This window comes from Dysidea avara, chromosome 7 (genome assembly GCF_963678975.1).
Source record: "Dysidea avara chromosome 7, odDysAvar1.4, whole genome shotgun sequence".
Taxonomy (NCBI): Eukaryota; Metazoa; Porifera; class Demospongiae; order Dictyoceratida; family Dysideidae; genus Dysidea; species Dysidea avara.
Window position 1 is genome coordinate 36333574 of NC_089278.1, and position 18935 is coordinate 36352508.

The 18935-nt window shown below is 40.4% G+C and overlaps 2 protein-coding genes across 2 annotated transcripts in view; both read left to right on the forward strand.

Annotated features, from left to right (window-relative positions):
* Positions 1 to 10742, forward strand: part of LOC136262022 (DNA polymerase delta catalytic subunit-like) — a 34019-nt gene extending 23277 nt beyond the window's left edge. The window contains exons 12-19 of the mRNA XM_066056150.1: positions 7809 to 7879; positions 7953 to 8117; positions 8249 to 8351; positions 8644 to 8776; positions 8906 to 9016; positions 9254 to 9309; positions 9362 to 9459; positions 10510 to 10742. Coding sequence (XP_065912222.1) covers positions 7809 to 7879; positions 7953 to 8117; positions 8249 to 8351; positions 8644 to 8776; positions 8906 to 9016; positions 9254 to 9309; positions 9362 to 9459; positions 10510 to 10606 — 834 coding nt within the window. The 3' untranslated portion in view covers positions 10607 to 10742. The remainder of the gene's footprint in view (positions 1 to 7808; positions 7880 to 7952; positions 8118 to 8248; positions 8352 to 8643; positions 8777 to 8905; positions 9017 to 9253; positions 9310 to 9361; positions 9460 to 10509) is intronic.
* Positions 10743 to 10875: 133 nt separating this feature from the next.
* LOC136262024 (very long chain fatty acid elongase 4-like) lies at positions 10876 to 16147 on the forward strand. Its single transcript, XM_066056153.1, has 6 exons — positions 10876 to 11251; positions 12155 to 12342; positions 13417 to 13497; positions 13549 to 13720; positions 13811 to 13938; positions 15851 to 16147. The coding sequence occupies exons 1-6, from the start codon at positions 11170 to 11172 to the stop codon at positions 15992 to 15994; spliced, it is 795 nt and encodes a 264-aa protein (XP_065912225.1). The 5' UTR covers positions 10876 to 11169; the 3' UTR covers positions 15995 to 16147.
* Positions 16148 to 18935: the final 2788 nt, after the last annotated feature.

An 18935-nucleotide genomic window follows, 5' to 3' on the forward strand; every position in this document is an offset into this window, starting at 1 on the left:
GCTGGGAGGGCAGTTGTGATAGCATGAACAAACTGCTCTATCTCTGCAGCTGATTGTGAGTTGTTGACTTCATGGGGTTCTCGCAAGGGAGCTCTGGACAGTGTGTCCGCAGTGTATAAGGTCTTGCCTGGCACATGGTATATTGAAATCGCATTAAACGCAATCTGAATCTTAGCACCCGTGGCAGAAGTTGGTCCAGGCTCTTCTTGCCAAGGATGGGAACTAAAGGCTTATGATCTGTTTCCAATACCACCGTCTTACCCAGAACATACTCAGAAAACTTCTCTAGAACCCAAGTGAGAGCCAAAGCTTCTTTTTCTATTTGGGCGTAGCGAGTTTCAGCTTCACTAAGGGCTCTTGAAGCAAATGCTACAGGTCGCCAAATTTCTTGGTGTTGCTGCAGCAGGACAGCTCCAAGTCCATATGCTGAAGCATCAGCACTAATCTTGGTTTTTGCCTCAACATCATAGAGGGCAAAAACACGAGGTGACAAAATCTCATCTTTCAGCTTTACAAATGCTTCTGTATGAACAGCAGTCCACACCCAGGCTTTCTTAGAGCTCAGCAACACCCTAAGTAGTTGGGATGGGTGGGCTATATTTGGTGAAAACTTACTCATTTGATTCACCATTCCCATGAACCTCCTTAACTCTGTGACTGATGTTGGGGAGCTCATTTTCTCTATTACCTTGGGTCTGGTGAGATTCCACTTTCATCTATGATGTGACCTAGGAAATTAACATGGGACTGGTAAAACTGATATTTACTTTCATTCAGTGTAACTCCTGCTGCTTGGATCCTTTCAAGGGTAGCATGTAACCTTGATTCATGTTCTGCTACATATTTGCCATAAATCAGAATGTCATCAACATGGCACAGCACTCCAGGAAGTCCAGAGAGATCATTCATACGGCGTTGGAATATTTCTGGTGCACTGGAAATGCCAAACGGAAGCTTGTTAAAAACAAAACCGGCCATATGGAGTGATGAAAGTAGTCAGTACTCTAGATTGTTTCGCCAATGGGATTTGCCAAAACCCACTGTTGGCATCCAATTTGCTGAAAACTCTGGCCCCTGCTAATTGTGCTAAAGTAGTATCCACCTTTGGCATGGGATGCACTTCTCATAAAACACTCTCATTAAGCGGTTTTAGGTCAACACAAATACGAACAGCTCCTGACTCCTTTGGAACAACCACCATAGCAGCACACCAGGATGTTGGTTCCTCTACTGGGGATATAACTCCTAGGTTCTCCATACGTTGTAGTTCCTCTTTTACCTTCGACCTTAAAGGTATGGGGACATTCCTAGGAGCATAAAGCGCAAATGGTTGGCTATTTGGCTTTAGCTTAATCTCATACTCTTGTGCAAATGTTCCGAGTCCCTTAAACAAAGCAGGATGCTGAGACATAATAGGTTTTTCAACTGTACATACATTTGTCAAAAATTTAAGTTCTCTGATAGCTGGCAGTCCAAGAAGGTTGTTTCTTAATCCTTTGATGACATATACAGTTTGTGAACAGGATTCATGGCGGTAAGTTAGGGAAAGGGAGGTCGTCCCTATGACTTCCAGCGGAGTCTGATCCGGACTGAAAAGCAATGTATCTGTTTTTGCCAGGGGGAGGTTATTCCCAAAGAGATCCAGATATTGCAGTGACTTCCACACCTGTATCAACTTTGAAAGGCACTGTTCTGTTGTTGACTGTGACTTCCACTTCCCAGATCCAGTTTTGTTCACCCCTGACTGTATCCAGGTAAGAGCTAGTAGTGTCTTGGTGATCTCTAGTATAGTCCATAGTAAGTTCATTTAGGTCCCCTTTGGTATTGACCACTGTACTTGAGAGGCATTGGTTTCCAAAATGGCCTCTTCTGTTGCAGCAAAAACAAATCGCCTCTCTTGCTGGACTCTCTTGGCGAGGATGGGAGCCTTTTCCACATCGCCTGCAAGTTTGGAGCACTGATGGCTTATGTTTTGGTAGCTTAGTTTGTGGTGGTATTGCTGGTAATTTCCTCCTCGGAGCATACTTGTCAACTGCATGTAATGAGATTTCCTCCTTCTCTTTGCCTTTCAAAATTTCTTGTTGTGCCTTGACAGCTTCGCGTTGGCGGATCATCCGTTTCGCCTTGTCTAGAGTCAGGTCCGGTTCCATTGGAGTCTTTCTGAAAGGGTTTGGTCTAATATTCCTACCACGAGGCGGTCTCGAATTAGTTCGTCCTTCATACCCTTGAACTCACAACGATCAGCAAGCCTGTGCACTTCGGTAATAAACTGTTCAGCAGATTCACATTTGAGTTGGTTTCGTCTGTTAAACCGAGCACGTTCAAAAATAATATTCTTGCACACCTTGAAATAATTATCGAACTCTCCAATGACCTTAGTATAGCTCTTCCTGTCTTCTTCAGATATTCGAGTTGTGTCTAGAATCTCTTTCGCGTCTTTGCCAAGGCAGCACAGGAGGGTGCTCACTTGTCGTTCCTCTCCTTGTTCTTTCAAACCAGACACTAGTCGAAACTGCTCAAATCGCCACTTCCATCGCGGCCATTCCTCAGTATCCTTTAAGCAAAACGGCATTGGAGGCTGTAATTGGAGGTTCGTTACAATGGTAGTAGTAGACATGACTAGCCACTTCTGACACCATGTGGTATAATTGTGCGTGCGCGATAGTCTATTATTCTAAAAATAGCACAGCATACAATATGAATATATTATTACAACAATATTAATAGTCAATCAGTCTATGTTACAGGAGACGTTGACGGGTTTGTTGCACTAGTATATCCGGCTATTCTTGAATAGTGGCCCAGCTGTTACATCACTGTATAAAGCTGTGTGGTGCTGCAATTCTGACTTGGACTGTGTAGACACTATGGAAGGTGGTGTTTGCTGTAGGGGTGGAGTGTGGCAGAGCTTTAGCCTACTGCGATGTACCGCAAACTGTTGGATTCCCCCAATTAATTGTATTTTGTAACTCACTGGCCCCGGTTTATCAAGGGTAGTATAGGGTCCTTCCAGAACGATTCAAACTTCTAGTATGATCTTTGGGTACTACGGGAGTGTACTACCACACTCTTGTCACCTATTTGGAACTCCTCAGAAATGCCACAGTTATCATGTGTCCGCTGTTGGCGTGCATGTTGTGCCCGCCAGTACTCTCTAGCAGTAATGTAAGATGTTTTCATTTTGTGATGTGCCTCTTGTACAAATTGGGGGTAATAAGAAACTTTACTATGTTGTAATCGTCCAAGGATGACATCAACTGGAAGCTGGGGTAAACAAGCAAATGTGAGGTGGAATGGACTAAACTTAGTGACTTCATGAACTGCAGTCCTATAAGCAAAAAGAGCCTTAGGAAGTTGGGAATCCCAGTCATGCTGGTTCTCATCGACCATCTTGGATAGCATTGCTTCCACTGTGCAATTAAATCACTCCACTTGACCATTTCCCTGCAGCAGACATTCTGGTATTTGTAATTCCCAACATCTGGCAAAGAGAGTGGATGACACTGCTGCACAGATTAGCTCCTTGGTCACTGTGAAGGCCTGTGGATACACCATAGCAACGCACCATGTCACATTCAGTGGGATAGTTGCTAATGTAATAATGGTTGTGTCCTTCAGGGGAAAAACTTCTACCCATTTCGTACACAAATCAGTGACCACCAATATATATTTATTACCTTGTGATGATGTTGGAAGAGGTCCCACAATGTCCCAGCTAATCTTTTCAAAGGGGTGTGAGGCTTGAATGGTACAAAAGTACAACAGGAGTTGAATGTGGAGGGTTGCTCCTCTGGCATTGGTCACATTGTTTCACCCAGCGTTCTACATCTTGCTCCTATCCAGCCCAGTTAAAACATGTTCTTACACGATCAAAGTTCTTCTTTACTCCCAAGTGACCCAGTTGGTTATGTACTTCCTGGAGTATCGTATTCCTTAAGCCTGTGTGTAAGTTAAAGAGGTGCTGGTTTCTGTGTATTGTCTACAAACAAGGCCATCTTTGACAAAGGCCTGGAGGAAACCCTTGCAGAAATGTGTTTGTTTGCAGGTATTGTTTGAGATGAATGATTTGGGGATCGTCCTGCTCGGCTTGGGCAAGTGAGTTGATGGAGGTGGGCACATGTCAACATGTCAATAGCTATGATTGCTATTGGTGAGGAGTTACGTGGAGGCCTCCTTGATAGGGCATCAGCATTTGTATTGCTTGTTCCTTTTTGTACTCAACGGTAAAATTGAATTGTTGCAAAAATAACAACCAGCAGATAAGACAATCACCTGTGTCCTTCACGCTGTGTCCTTCATGCCGTGTCCTTCATGTTGTGTCCTTCATGCTGTGTCCTTCATGTTGTGTCCTTCACGCTGTGTCCTTCACGCTGTGTCCTTCATGTTGTGTCCTTCATGTCCTTCATGCTCTTGAGAGAAGTTAGAGGGTTGTGATCAGTTAAAAGCCGAAAATGAAAGCCATACAAATATGGGTAGAATTCCTTGACTGCGCCCACTACAGCAAGAGTCTTGCATTCTATAGTTGAATAATTTCTCTCTCCAACTGCCAACTCCAGTAGGCTAACACGCATTTGCAGCCATCCTGTATATGGCTGAGGACTCCACCGATAGCCATACCAGAAGCATCTGTGGCCACTATAAATGTGTCAGTAAACCTGGGATAGGCTATAACTGGTGAAGAGGTGAGCTTGGATTTAAGAGTATTGAATGAGGAATCACAAGCTGCACTCCAATGAAAACCCTTTGAATTCTTTCTTTGTAGCTGGTGTAGGGGTTCAGCAATGCTTGCATATCCTGGGATAAAACATCTGCAGGAGCATTGGTGAGGCTAAACAGCATAATGTTAAACTCAAAATGACCTTGAGAGGTTGAGAACACAGTCTTCTCCTTGTCAGATGGGTCAACCTCTACCTGCCAGTAGCCGGATGCAAGGTCTAGGGTAGTAAACAGGGTTGCACCAGCCAGGAAATCCAGAGTGGCATCTTTCTGTGGCAGAGGATACGCATCACAGTACGTCACTTCATTTAGCTTCCGATAATCTATACAAAATTGCCAGGCTCCATCTTTCTTTTTTACCATTACTACTGGTGATGTCCACGGACTAAAACTGTGCTGGATGATTCCCTGCTAAAGCATTTTCTGTTCCTCTGAATTTATAGTACTCTGTAATGCCACGGGTTAACGGCACACTGGCTGGCGAATGGGTGGGGCTCTCTGTATGTATGGTGTGTTTCACCATGGAAGTTCGCCCCAGGGGATCATCTTCAGTGGCAAACAAATCAGCATACTGCTTAAGCAAGGCCAGTAACTCCTGGTGTTGGGCAGGTGACATGGTTGATCCTGTCATGTCGATGCTAGGAAGTTCATGTGTTAGTAGCAGGTGATTTGGAATCCTGGGTTTCCACAAGATGTATGTCTGCCAGAGGTGTCACCTCACCAATCTTGGTACCTTGGTAGAGTTTCACAGAGGTGGGGCTCATATTCATGATCTGAATCAGTACATGATTATTCAGAACTGGGCTAAGAGTCCTGGTAGCAAGAAGGTGCTGTGGCAGCTTAGCAGAAGCCGGTGGCTCAATTAAAGCACTTAATGGGCTTTTAAACTTGACCTCCTCCAGCAGAGCAATGTCAATCAGCTGAATTGGTTGGCCAGGAATGATGACAGCCTCAAGCACAGTTGTGGTATAGCATGGGGAAGATTGTACAGTGTTAGCAACAAAGTAAATGGTATTTTTTTTCCCTTGATCACTACACAACGATGCTTGTAATTAATTATAACCTCATTTACTAACCCCTAACAAACAATCAACAGTAACTTGCTAACAACTACAATACCTAAAGGTTTCGATGATAACAGGGATCTTAACTTGTCCCGCCACATCCATGGGAGAACCATTTGCCCCTACAGGTGCTGACAATGTGTCCTTGCTTATCTTGTCATGAAATTCACTGGCAATAGTATCTAATCGTACTACGGACATTGCAGCTCCTGAGTCTAGTAAGAAAGTAACTGGAGAGTGTCCTATCAAACCATTAATGCATAATATTGTACTGTGTGGTGACTCACTACTGTCCTTACGTTGTGCTTGGTGGGTTATGGTTGGCGGGGGCTGGTTCTTGTCCACCTGCGATGCTGGCCCGTAGTAGTTTAAAAGGCAGTTCCTAAACAAGTGGCCTTCCTCTCCACAATTTTAGCAGTGACCCGCATGACGGTCCCACCCACCAGCATAGGCTCTCCTTGTGTGTTGTGGATTTGAAGATCTTCGCAACGTTCATACAGTCATTTCTAGATATGCCAATTGCTTAACTAGTTCTTCCAAGGAACTTTGAGGAGTAGCAGCATTAGGTAACCCTGGTTTCCTTTGTGGTTGTGACATAGCATGAACACTGTCATCACTTTTATTGAACTTAAGGGCATATTCGACATCCACAGCATCTGCAAGGGCTGAAGCAAAATTGGATGGCTTTTTTCATAGTAGAAATTAGAGCTGTGAAACTGGACAGAAGATCATAACTGGTTACTGGGAAAATCATAACTGCCCTTTATCCAGTTAACTGAACTTAATGAAACTTTCTCTATTTTTTATGCTGGACTTAGTTTTTAAGCTATGGTGACCTTAAAATTTATAGTAGAATATACTTGTAGTGGCCAAAGTAAGAGGTAACAAGTCATCATACGTAAAGCTGAATCCTACAACAAACATGATATCAATGTTGGAGAATGAAAAGAGTACCCAAATCATACATTTCTGAGTGAAAATATTAGGGATGTTATCCGGTTATGAGAAAAAATAACTGATAACTGAATTTATAAAAATAACTGGTCAGTTAAGTGTCACAGCTCTAGTAGAAGTTGGCGGCTTATTTTTGGTCGAAGTCCCGTAAGAAATCTTTGAAGTAGTACAGCAGAAGTCATCACTTCCCCTGGATATGCAACCTTAAATAACTTCTTCAGGGAAGAAGCATAGTCAACAACCCTCTCATGTACTCTCTGGCTTCTCTCATTAAAATCTTTCAAAGTGACTAAGGGGTCCTCTCTTTTTTCCCAGCCCTCTTCTGTAGTGCTGCCTTCAGAAGCTTAAGGTTGGCCTTAGTGGCATCATCAAGCTCGAAATAATACTCCATAAGCTTACCCCTGACCAGAGTCATGATTGCTTAGCTTCATTCCACTCCTTGGCAGTGGCCACAAACTTGAAGCGTGTCCAACTCTTGGTGAAGTTGTCCAGGCAACAGTAGTTACATCTGTGCCATAGTGTCGGAGTCACGGAAACTGGAGGCTACAAAAGAGACACGACAAAAATTGCTTGCTTTTACTGGTGTGCCTGCCTCTTGGGATACCGTTTACGGTCACAGTATGATCTGCCCCACGGTACTAGGGTAAATAGCCTATGGTTATCAGTAATCCCACTCCAGTCACCAATGTAGGACAGGCTTCGAGGGTTATACAGTAACGACAAATACAACCTTGAGTACAACATTTCTCAAAAGCACATGTACAGAATCACGTGATATATCTATTCTAATTAATGTTACGTTACGTGTATGTGTGTGATGTCTGTGTTCTATTGTATAAGAAGTAGACTAGTTATAACCATGTTACACAAGGATAATTGTCTGGTTTGCTCCACTTCAAAAATGTAGTGTCAGTACCCACGATGAGTGCAGTATTGGGTTCTTTGCATAAGAGAAAAGGAAATTGATTGCAAAAATTCTTTAGAGTAAATCGCAATTGACTGATCATACACAGCATGCGATGTCGTGTGTTACTCAGCTTGCTGTAATTTAAAGTCATAATTGTTTGTACGTAGGTAAGGAGAGACAATTGCCCTCTGGTAGCCAACCTTGTGAATACTTGTTTGAAGAAGATCCTTATTGACCGGTAAGCCCATGTGTGTACGTTGTGTCTGTCTGTCTGTACTGTGTGTTGTGTGTCATCACTCCATCTACCTTAGGAACCCTCAGGCAGCCATAGACCATGCCAAACAGACCATATCAGACCTGTTGTGTAATAGGATGGACATCTCTCAGCTGGTCATCTCCAAAGAGTTGACCAAGGTGCCTGGCTCTAAGGAATACAAGGAAGGACCTCGTCTAGCCCAAGTAGAGCTGGCCCAGAGGTAATGCTCATATAAGGAAACCTGTTACTTCACTTACTTAATGCACTTATAGAATTGTACAGGGAAATTTACAGAGTAGAATTCTACTATTACAGTGTTGTCTACTGGGTAGATGTGTTTATCTGTTACAGGATGCAGAAACGTGATGCAGGCTCAGCTCCTAGAGTAGGTGATCGTGTTCCTTATGTCATCATTGCCTCATCAAAAGGAACAGCAGCCTACTTGAAATCTGAAGTAAGCATATATGCTTGGTGTACATGCACATTATCTGTTGTGCACTGTGTTTACATGTGTTTAGTATGTGGTGAAGCAATCCTGGTTAGTGTTAGGTACCCTAAGTCGGCATGGCTGTATCTATGAGCTTGTGTGTGTGTGTGTGTGTGTGGTGTGTGTGTGTTGCTATATATGTTTGTGTGTGTGCAATGCACCTTTTATAGTACATCCATTTTTACAATACATTGGTACAACTGGTATGTGTATTATCATCATATTACTGATATAACTCAACTTCCTCTTTGCCATGCAGGACCCCATCTATGTGTTAGAGAATAATTTAGCTATTGACACTTCCTACTACCTTGAGAATCAACTGACTAAACCCTTGCTGAGAATATTTGAACCTATCTTAGGAGACAGCAAGGCCAAAAGTGACCTTCTAAGTAAGTCAGTTTTTACACAACCACACTACACACACAACATACACACACACACGCACACACGCACACACTGTACAGAACATGAGCAACTGTAACAATTTGTATAGTTCACTTGACCTTGTACTTGCTCAGGTGGTAGTCACACACTGTCAAAGACAGTCGCAACATCATCAGTTGGAGGACTATCAGCATTTGTCAAGAAGAGAAGCACTTGCATCTCTTGTAAATCCCCACTGCCAAATGGTAGGTGTATATTAGTGAGGGATTATATGTCATTGTTCACATGCATCAATATTGTTGGAAGTTGCTATTTTCAGTTACAACAGTTTTCATGGATTTGCATGGTAAAAATACACAAATTCTGTCCCTCAAAAATTATATAGCCATACAATTAGCACATAATATTATGCTGTTACACTATCTTATACTGGTGAGTATATTATTTTACTCTACATGTGCTGGAAATGTGCCTCACCCTAGATGATGCAGTGTGTAAACATTGTAAGCCAGTGGAGTCTGCTATCTACCAAAGAGAGGTGCATTGTCACTTGATCATGATAAGTGGCTACTTCATATTCCCTACTGCAGATAACTCAGCTAGGAGCTTTGGAGAGCAAGTTCTCGCGCTTGTGGACGCAGTGCCAGCGTTGTCAGGGAAGTCTCCATGAAGAGGTGTTGTGTACAAGGTGACAATGTTATTTGTGTGTGTGTGTGTGTGTGTGGGGGGGGGGGTTGGGGTTGCATAGTCACTTAGTTTTATTTGGTGAATTTCAATTTATAGAAAGCTAGCTAATTGTACTTGGTTTGTTGTTGTTGTTGTTGTTGTTTTTTTGTTGTTTTTTCCAAACTAAACTTGTTGTGTATAGAATGGGATGGTATATTTAGTGGAAATGGCGGAAACATTGCTAGGCTGGCAAAAAAAATTATTGCAACCATCTACCAATGCAGAACAACACACACACAATATGCGACTCACAAATTAATGAAACAATCACCATAATAATAATAATATATAAGCGCACAATCCCTGTAGCCAAGGTCGCAGTACACGGCATAGAGTTTTGTAACTAAGTGTCGACTATTGTGTACAAAGTGTTATATTTGCACAATGAACATAAACTCCTTTTGTTTCGTAACTTTGGAATCACAGTCTGAATTTTAAAAAAACATGAGTTAAAATTGATACTCATGTTGCATCTATAATTCTATTATGATTTCAACATCTTTAATAGTCATTAAAATTGTTACAGTAAAATCTATCAAGTCTGCATTAAAATCAGCTAGCTGATTGGCTTTGGCTACACTGTATGTATAGCTCCATCTACAGATAAACAAAACTTTATACAATTTACATACTGGAGAAATCAGTGCTCCAAAGAGCATGCGCTTCAATTCTGGTGGGTTCAATGTTGTGCTTAGCAGTGGTGACTAGTTTCATTAATTTGTGAGTTGCGTAAGCTTATTGTGTGTGTGTGTGTGTGTGTGTGTGTGTGTGTGTGTGTGTGTGTGTGTGTGTGTGTGTGTGTGTGTGTGTGTGTGTGTGTGTGTGTGTGTGTGTGTGTGTTGTTCTGTGTTGGTAGATGGTTGCAATTAATTTTATTAGCCAGCCTACCAATGTTTCCGCTATTCTGCCATTTCCGTTAAATATACCATCCCGTATAGGATGAAGGTGATTTATTCTTTAGGTTAACTTTCCATTCTAGAAGTTTTAACTGTGTTCTTGTTTCTTTTTCCAGTCGTGATTGTCCCATATTTTACATGAGGAAGAAAGTACAAAAGGACTTGGTGGATCAAGAGAATCTTGTGAATCGTTTTAATACAGGAGACTGGTGACCACTCCCCTAGCCAGTGATAGTGTAAATAGTTTACTGACCAGCTAGTTGGTTACTTTGTCTTATTGTGCACTAATGAATCTGTCCTTATAATACATGTATGTTTGTCAATGCCTTGAGAAATACCCATGATCTCACATTGTGTATTTGTGGACACTCTACCAATAGCCACTGCCATAGATGTGTACCTTTATCAATACACTTGTGTTTGGTCAATATATACACTTGTGTTCAATACAAATACACTTGCTGCACGATGTATGGTGAAATCAGGACATCTCTGTGATAATGAAAAGTGCCTTGCTGGTCTAGAATAGAGGCATAGCTAGATACTCCTCCCACTTGGAAGACCCGGTATCTCACATAAACTTACAATAACGAAGCTGAACTGGAATGTGTGGTATTGTTATGATGTTGTTTGAACCGCGTCGTTCGTAAAATTACATAACAGCGAGAAGCCAAACGCGTGAAGTGGCGGTGATGCTCCAGATTTGTTTGATACGTTGTTCGTAACTGCTCTAGTACGCACGGTTGAAAGCAGCAAGTCGTGGTGTGAACTGTAGAATGACGCTGACAATATGGCTAATCCCGATTCACTGCTACTCATCTCTCAAGGAATTCTACTACGACAAACTTCTAGTTGCTGGTAAGTAATGCAGTAAAGACTTGGGGGACTGCAGCTTAATGTGTGAGTGCAGCAAGAACTCACAGAGGTGTGGCTCTGAGATAGCTTCGTTGCGATGGATGCGCAGCTCGTATTAATGGGTGTGTGTATAAGCAATGCAGATTGCGTTCCTAACCACTGAGCCACTCCTGCCAGCTATTCAAACATTTTAAAGTGAGGTTTGCCTCAGTGTTAAATCATGATGTCTTTCACTGGCTGGATTGGTAGCTTGCTCTGTAATCTTCGTGCAACTAGCATGCTTGATAATTGCTATGATGGGTATTTTGTAGTTTTCATTCTTGTGGTCAGGTGACATCATGTAATCACAAGGCATAGTTTCTAGGGAGATCTGAGGACATGGAATTTTTAGCCTCACACCATTGGCATTTTTACTTGTCTAGAGTTTTTACACTCAGGAAATATGCAATTCATATTAATACACCATAGCTGTAGTGAGGCATGTTTCTGTCAGATACACTAATATATTATATCTTGTTACAATGAGCATGTGACTATGAAGTTAGGTACGGTGAGTAAAGTTTCTTCCATGACAACTTTAGTCTTTATGAAAAATTGTACTTGTAAAAGTATCATAAAACAGGAAATTTAATGGAAGACAAATCTACACATTAGCTTTGATGATGACAGAAATCATGAAATTTAGTGGCACCTACTGAAACCTACATAATGCAAATTTGGGTTAGATCAACTAATCAACTAGAAAGGTCATTTGGTGTTTAGCTAAATGGATGGTGAGGATGTAGCTGAACATGACACATATGGTGTGGTCACTTTAGCATGTGTACTCATGCACATGTGTGTATTGATATTCTATCTATCATTTTCTATGTATACATCCAGTTAGCAATCATTTATAATTTCTAGACAACAGGGTTGATGGATGGCTTCTCACAGACTCATACGTTCACACTGTACTCCTCTCAATGATGTATGTCATAATGACCATAGTAGGCCCCTATGTGATGAAGGATCGACCACCAGTCAACATCAGGGTCACCATGTTAGTATACAATTTTGTGATGATCATCTTATCATACTACATGTTCCATGAGGTATGCACTGCTTATAATATACTTTATGCTTCAGCTCACAACAGTTATAATACATATAGTTGCAGAGGCGTAGCTAAGGTGGGGGCTGGTAGGGCACAGGCCCAACCAATCAGCTTTAGTGCCCTACCAACTCAATTTGCAAAAACTATTCAAGCGCGATCAAAATACCCTAATAGAGCAGTCACCCTAATACAAGAGTCAAGCATTATTAGCATGATAATAAATGATCAACTGCTTAAATTGCTCTAAATTGGGTTTGACTTAAAACAATTTCCTTGAGGGCATGCCCCCAGATGCCCCTAGCAATAAGGTGTTGACCCTTTTTTTTTGTTGTTGGTCTTCACCTAAAATTTAGCTGTGCCCAACCAATCCTTCAGGGCTAGCTACGCCACTGTATAGTTGTAGTGCTAGGTGATAGCCATTTTATAACGTATCATGACATATTTTTTTGTCATGATACGATGATGGCTAGAAATTGTATCACGATAGAACGCACATGATCTAATCAGTACAACGTGAGCTTGTACGATGGAGTCTCCAGTTTTGCCAGCATGGGGGGTCTGGGGGTTGCACCATCAGAAGTTGCAGGATTTTTGCAATTTGAAGGCTTGCACCTATGTCAACAGTGTGGTCATACTGTTGGGTATGTTACCATTAACACATTTCACCCTCACTAGCTACCCAGATCTGTGTACAGTAGATAACAAGAAATAATGGGCCAGTGGCTGGAGACAAGTAGTAATTCACTGTAATTGAAGATGACGAAGGATCACTGATTAAGTTGTTGAAAATAATAACTTGTATGCAAATCAACAACTCTTTTAAAAATTGTTTAGCTGTATGAAATGCATATGATGCTATTAAGGTTACATCTTTACAGTGTATATCTGTGTACTATGTGACCGTGTTCCTGTGTAAGTCTAGTACACACTTAATGTATCTCTTGAAAAGGAAAAGCATGTTAAAATATCGGTATATTGTGATGTATATTTATGTCGTGAATTTCTCATGACAAGTTATAATAAGAAAAATCTATATCACAGCCGAGCACTATATAGTTGTATATTTGTGCAGTTCTTCTTTGGGATGATTGATGCTGGTTTCAATTACATCTGTGATCCTGTAAACTACTCTGATAGTCCCTCAGCTCTAAGGGTAGGTCAGTACACACAATGTTATACTACATTATACTAGTATACTACTCAGCTGGTGTCAGCATGTTGGTGGTTCTACTTCTCAAAGCTGGTAGAGTTTATGGACACATTGTTCTTCATACTACGTAAGAAGAACAATCAGATCTCATTCCTACATGTCTACCATCATGCCTCGATGCCTATCGTGTGGTGGATAGGTGTAAAGTGGGCAGCAGGAGGATGTAGTAAGTATAAAAGTCTATATTCACTGTATTTTATATATGTGTGTTAGTATACAAACTATAGTGTTTGTGCAATCATGTTTCTTGTCACAGGTTGTGTACAAGCGTCTATCAACTGCTTTGTACATGTCATCATGTACAGCTACTACTTCTTATCAGGACTGGGCCCCAGTGTACAGAAGTATTTGTGGTGGAAGAAATATGTCACCATCTTACAACTGGTTAGTTTGTGATGTATGTAGGGTACCCTCAGACCTCCTAAAATTATGTATTGTGCAAATGTACCTTCCCTGTATCTTGTTGAAACTGTGTCCAGGTTAGTCATGTGTGACCGGCTGAGCACAAACCAGCCATTTTAGCACATTTCTTGGATTCCATTTTATTGCTTTTCTGTCACAAAAGAGTGGACAGCCAAAATTTTAGCCTTATACAATGAATAGTCTTGGAGTTATAGAACTAGACAGTTGGAACAGCAATAAATTTGATTTGTACAGCAACAATAAATATGGCAATATTAATAAGCACTTAATTAATGATCATAGCCATACGGATATTAATATGATTATATGTTGCACATGGATTGGAAATGGCTCCATAAATTGAACGAAACGGTGAAGCATACTTGTAATAAAGTTTACAGGGAAACGTGAAACTAGCCATTCACCCAGCTAGAGGAAGACAATGTTTTATATGAAACTGATTCTAGTACTTATTCTTTTAGTGACTATAGCCCCCGCTTGAGTTTCTGTGAGCGCATATCAGTATTTTCTGTTGCCAGGTACATAGTTGTCTGAACTTTCACTGTATTGTAGTCTCACATGGTGCCAACTCACTACGTTGTGTTGCTAGGGAAACAGCTCTTTTATGTGTGACAAGCACATGTAAGTACATGCTCCCACTGCCATGATTTGCCTACCCAAACATTCCGTTGTATTTGTACTTTATCCACTCAATAATTCAATATTGACTTATCCTACATCAGGTTTTAATGGCTAAAGAAATAAAACACAGTTACATTCTTTAAGTTGAGTGGCTATCCTTTCTTTCACAATCACCTAGTCAGAGATTACCCTACACAAACCTACCAGAGCAACATACTAACCACAAACAGCTTAGTTAAATGTTAAACTATGTAACGCCTAACAGCGAAACAACTTTAGGTACACTAATACTTGACAAAAAGGCCCTATACATTCAAAGACGTTCTGCAACTGTGAGAGAATCACGTTATTCTACACTAGTCTCCACTACTACTTCAGTAAAACATTGTGATATTGTATTACAAGGACTGTACACTGTTCGTAATACATTTTATATGCGCGTTTCCAATCCATGTGCAATGATATATTATCCATGATCATAACTCATAACTGAAACAAGCTATAGTGTATGAAGATGGGACTTGGCTTAATCTGTTCACCATGAACTAGCAAATCCATTAATGTGTAGTACTTTCTCTGTACTGCTCCATGTGGACAAAGAAGAAGGCCATTCCAATGACAATAGTAAACCTTTTCTAATGCATTGTAAAGTAGCACTCATAACTCACATATCTATTACTGTACACACGTGAAGCAAAGATTTTTACTCTACATGAGCAGGTGAATCCAATGATGTATTGGTTTGAGTTTGTTTCAGTGTGTATTATAACATGTATAATTCTTTTGCATAACATTTTATTGCAATACCTTTTGAAATTTTAGAAAAACGACTGATTCTTGCTCAGCTGGTCACATATTTAGCCCTGGTCAGATGGTCCTCTTATAGGGTCACATGCAATAATGAAGTAATCAAGCTTGACCATATTTGGCAAATATACTATTGCTGGCAAATTGCAATGATCATGCCCAAAATGTTTTTCCCCTCCTACCCATGCAATGACAGGGAAATGTACTTTTGCCACATAAGACTGCAGCTCTTGATACAGTTGTGCTGACCCAGTTCACCCATGATCTCAGCTGTTCTGTAGCTGCATGTATGTATGCGAGGTTGTGAACAGTATACGCTTGTCTATTACATTACCTTTTCTCATGGCAGCTTTTCTATTTCTTTATATAGTAAAAGTTTTGTGTTTACTATTGCAACTATCTCTTACTACAATAACTATTATGTTATGCTCAATATATTTTTCAGGTTCAGTTCTGCCTCATAATCAGTCACACTTCATATGCATTCTTCAGTGGCTGCCAGTTCCCGAGAGGTATCATGTACCTGAACTTCTTCTATGTGAACAGCATACTATTCTTGTTCATCAACTTCTACATAAGACTTACCTAACAAGAGGAAGAAAAGAACAAAGTTACAAATCAAAAGACGACAAGAAGCAGCAATAATTACTGCAATATGCTTATTGACAGCAATTTATCATGTGTGTGTGGTATAGCAAGCTTACGTACAATGACTTATAGAGATGACTTCCAATTTAACTTATGGTTGATTTTCAAAGTCATTACAATATAAGACACATCATAGTGCAAGGTAAAATTATGAAACAACACTGAACCACATGCATGCATAGTAACATTATATTTTTTGGCAGTAATAAACATGGTGTAGGTATTATTAGGTATGCTTACTAACTATTATCCTTTCATTGTCAACACATACATCTAGTGTGACTGATAGTCTGATCTAATGTACATGCATGATATACTAATTGTGTCAAACTAGCATGCATGTTCTGCAAACTAACAAGTTGCAGGAGCCATTGACATCTACAAAGATGTTATTTCTATGCACATGTGACATGATCAAATTTAGATCTCACTAACATTAAATGTGTGCATGATCACATGATATTACAGTAATGCATGCCTCAATTTAACAATATTATATACTCTTTAACAATTATTGTTCTTTGCCTTCTGTTAGTGAATATCTCAATGCATGGAGCTATAATTCCATTTAAATCGTAGTAGTTTTGTATACTTGGTTATGTAAATGGTGGGCGGAGGAAGTAGTTGATATGAGGGGGGCTGGGCTGACCCAGACTTATGGAAATGATCTACATTGTCTCTGGTTTAGTAAGGTGAGACCAAAAAAAAAAAAAAAAAAAGGTCACAACCAGCTGACAATAGCTCCCCACCTCACCAGCTACGCATTTATAGTTGATAAACTACATAAAATCCTTACATAGCTCGCTGCCACTGCTCTAAGACTGTGGCTGGTTTATTAGAGTAACTGCTCTATTAGAGTATCTCGATCTTAACGCAGTTTTCAGCCCCACTCCAAGGATAATTTCGGCGTGATATCCTTCTGAGCCGGGGGGGGCTAGGCCTCCCCTCAGCAGACCAAGGTGGGGCTTCAGCCCCCTAGCCCTCCCTCCCCCCCCCCCCCCCCCCCCCCCCCCCCCACCCCCCCTTTCGCCGCCTATGGCAGCCAATTGCAAAGTGTGTCCTTGCCAGTTGACACATGAACTGAGTTCATGCACAATTTTGTCAGCTGCTTATCACTGTAAATTTGTTTGCCTGACCACATAACATTGTTTGACTCCTGTCTGCATATTTTGCAGCTAATAAAAATGATCATAACTTCAAAATGGAATTACCTATTAACTTCAAATAAAAACCAAGCTCTTTCATTCAACAAGACCTTTACTTTAGTACTATGTTTTAACACATCAATTAATGCCTCAGGGAGTTAAAGACAGAAACGGTAAAATTTCTGTGCAAAAGTGGCCACAAAGGTCAAATCTGTGGTGGCACTGTACATGTATAGTAAAATACATGTCATGAGGAATATACTATTTATGTGGAAAATTTCATGCTTTTATAAAAAAAGTGCCGGCACAATTTGGCTAAATTTCGGGGGCTACGCTGCTATACTATGAGGTGTTAAATTACCTTTATAGAATTGCTGAGTGTGAACTGGAAGCTTGCCTGTAAAGTGCATGATACAAAATTAATGAACTGAAAATTTAGGGGGGTACATGGGTGTTCCTCCATAGTTTTACTATGAGTTAGCTAGATGGCTTCTAGAAGCAAGCTGCATACATTGTTATTATTTTATTGTTAGAACTTCACAGTGACCAGCACTGAAGGTCTGACAACAAGTACATGCGTGGCAATTGCATATTAATATTATGCATGGGCAATGAAAGATAGAACAGTGAGAAGGGAAGAGCTAATCTCTTTTAGGAATAACAAGAGCTAGGGAGTCAAAATTAATACAGCTGCAGTCATGCAAACAATCTATACAGAACATCCATCACTAAAAACTCTTCTAATCTATAATAAAAAGCAGAGACTAGTCTGTATGCTAAAACTAAACCTTTTCACCAGCTGCTATCTCACCATTAGCTACCACAAATATCCTGACACACCAATTATTGATAAGATATCAATTCTTTTTTCAAAGGCAAAACTTAACTTCTTTTTGTTTAATAGCGGGTAATTAACTAATGTACAAGCTTGATGCTTAGATTGAAATGCCTCCTTTTGCAACTAAATTATTTCTACTTTAAGCGTTTGTATATAGTTAACAAGATAGCTCTAAAACAAAGTGTGACCATATACACTCTTTCTAAATGCATATCTATGTATATAGTTCTCTGTTGGTATGAAAGCACTACAGTGAACTTCAGTGCATGAAAATGCATGTGTTGATAATTATAGATTAAATATAATTTCATAGCAAATAAGTTAAATTATGCAGTAAATCTTACGTATAATGATGCGGATGGTTTCTACAAAATAATTTTGTGCTAAAGGAATATACCTGCAGGACCTCATTTTTAGCTCCAGAATGCAACAAGTAACATGTACATGCACATGTATCCTTTGCTTACTGCTGTACACAACAGTCCAATGTATTATGAATCAATTATTGATGATTCAACACACTACGTACATGTCATAGGCCATTAGTGTAGGTCACTAGCAAACGTAAGCATGTACACTATACCATTACATTATTTTGTTATTTGTGCATGCATGTGTGTGTGTGCCGGTGTGTGTGTCCTTGACTCCCTTTTAGAATTATGCTATAGATTATGACTGCCATTCTTAAATCGATCTGCATGGGCCGCCACAGAGAGATGAACCATGCATGCATTATTGAATAATGAGACACAAAAGAAGCACATAAACGAGTCCTTGGTCGGTGCGACCACCAGCGAATTAATAGTAACACTTGTGTGGGCATGGCAAGGGAGCATTAAGAGAGTACAAAAAAATGCATGTAGCTATGACTTTGTTTAAGACACACCTAGATAGATTTT

Coding starts and splice junctions, on each gene's coding strand:
- LOC136262024 (XM_066056153.1), top strand. CDS start 11,170: ATGACGCTGACAATATGGCTAATCCCGATTCACTGCTACTCATCTCTC. Junction 11,252..12,154: donor CGACAAACTTCTAGTTGCTG/GTAAGTAATGCA, acceptor TATAATTTCTAG/ACAACAGGGTTGATGGATGG. Junction 13,498..13,548: donor ATAGTCCCTCAGCTCTAAGG/GTAGGTCAGTAC, acceptor TATACTACTCAG/CTGGTGTCAGCATGTTGGTG.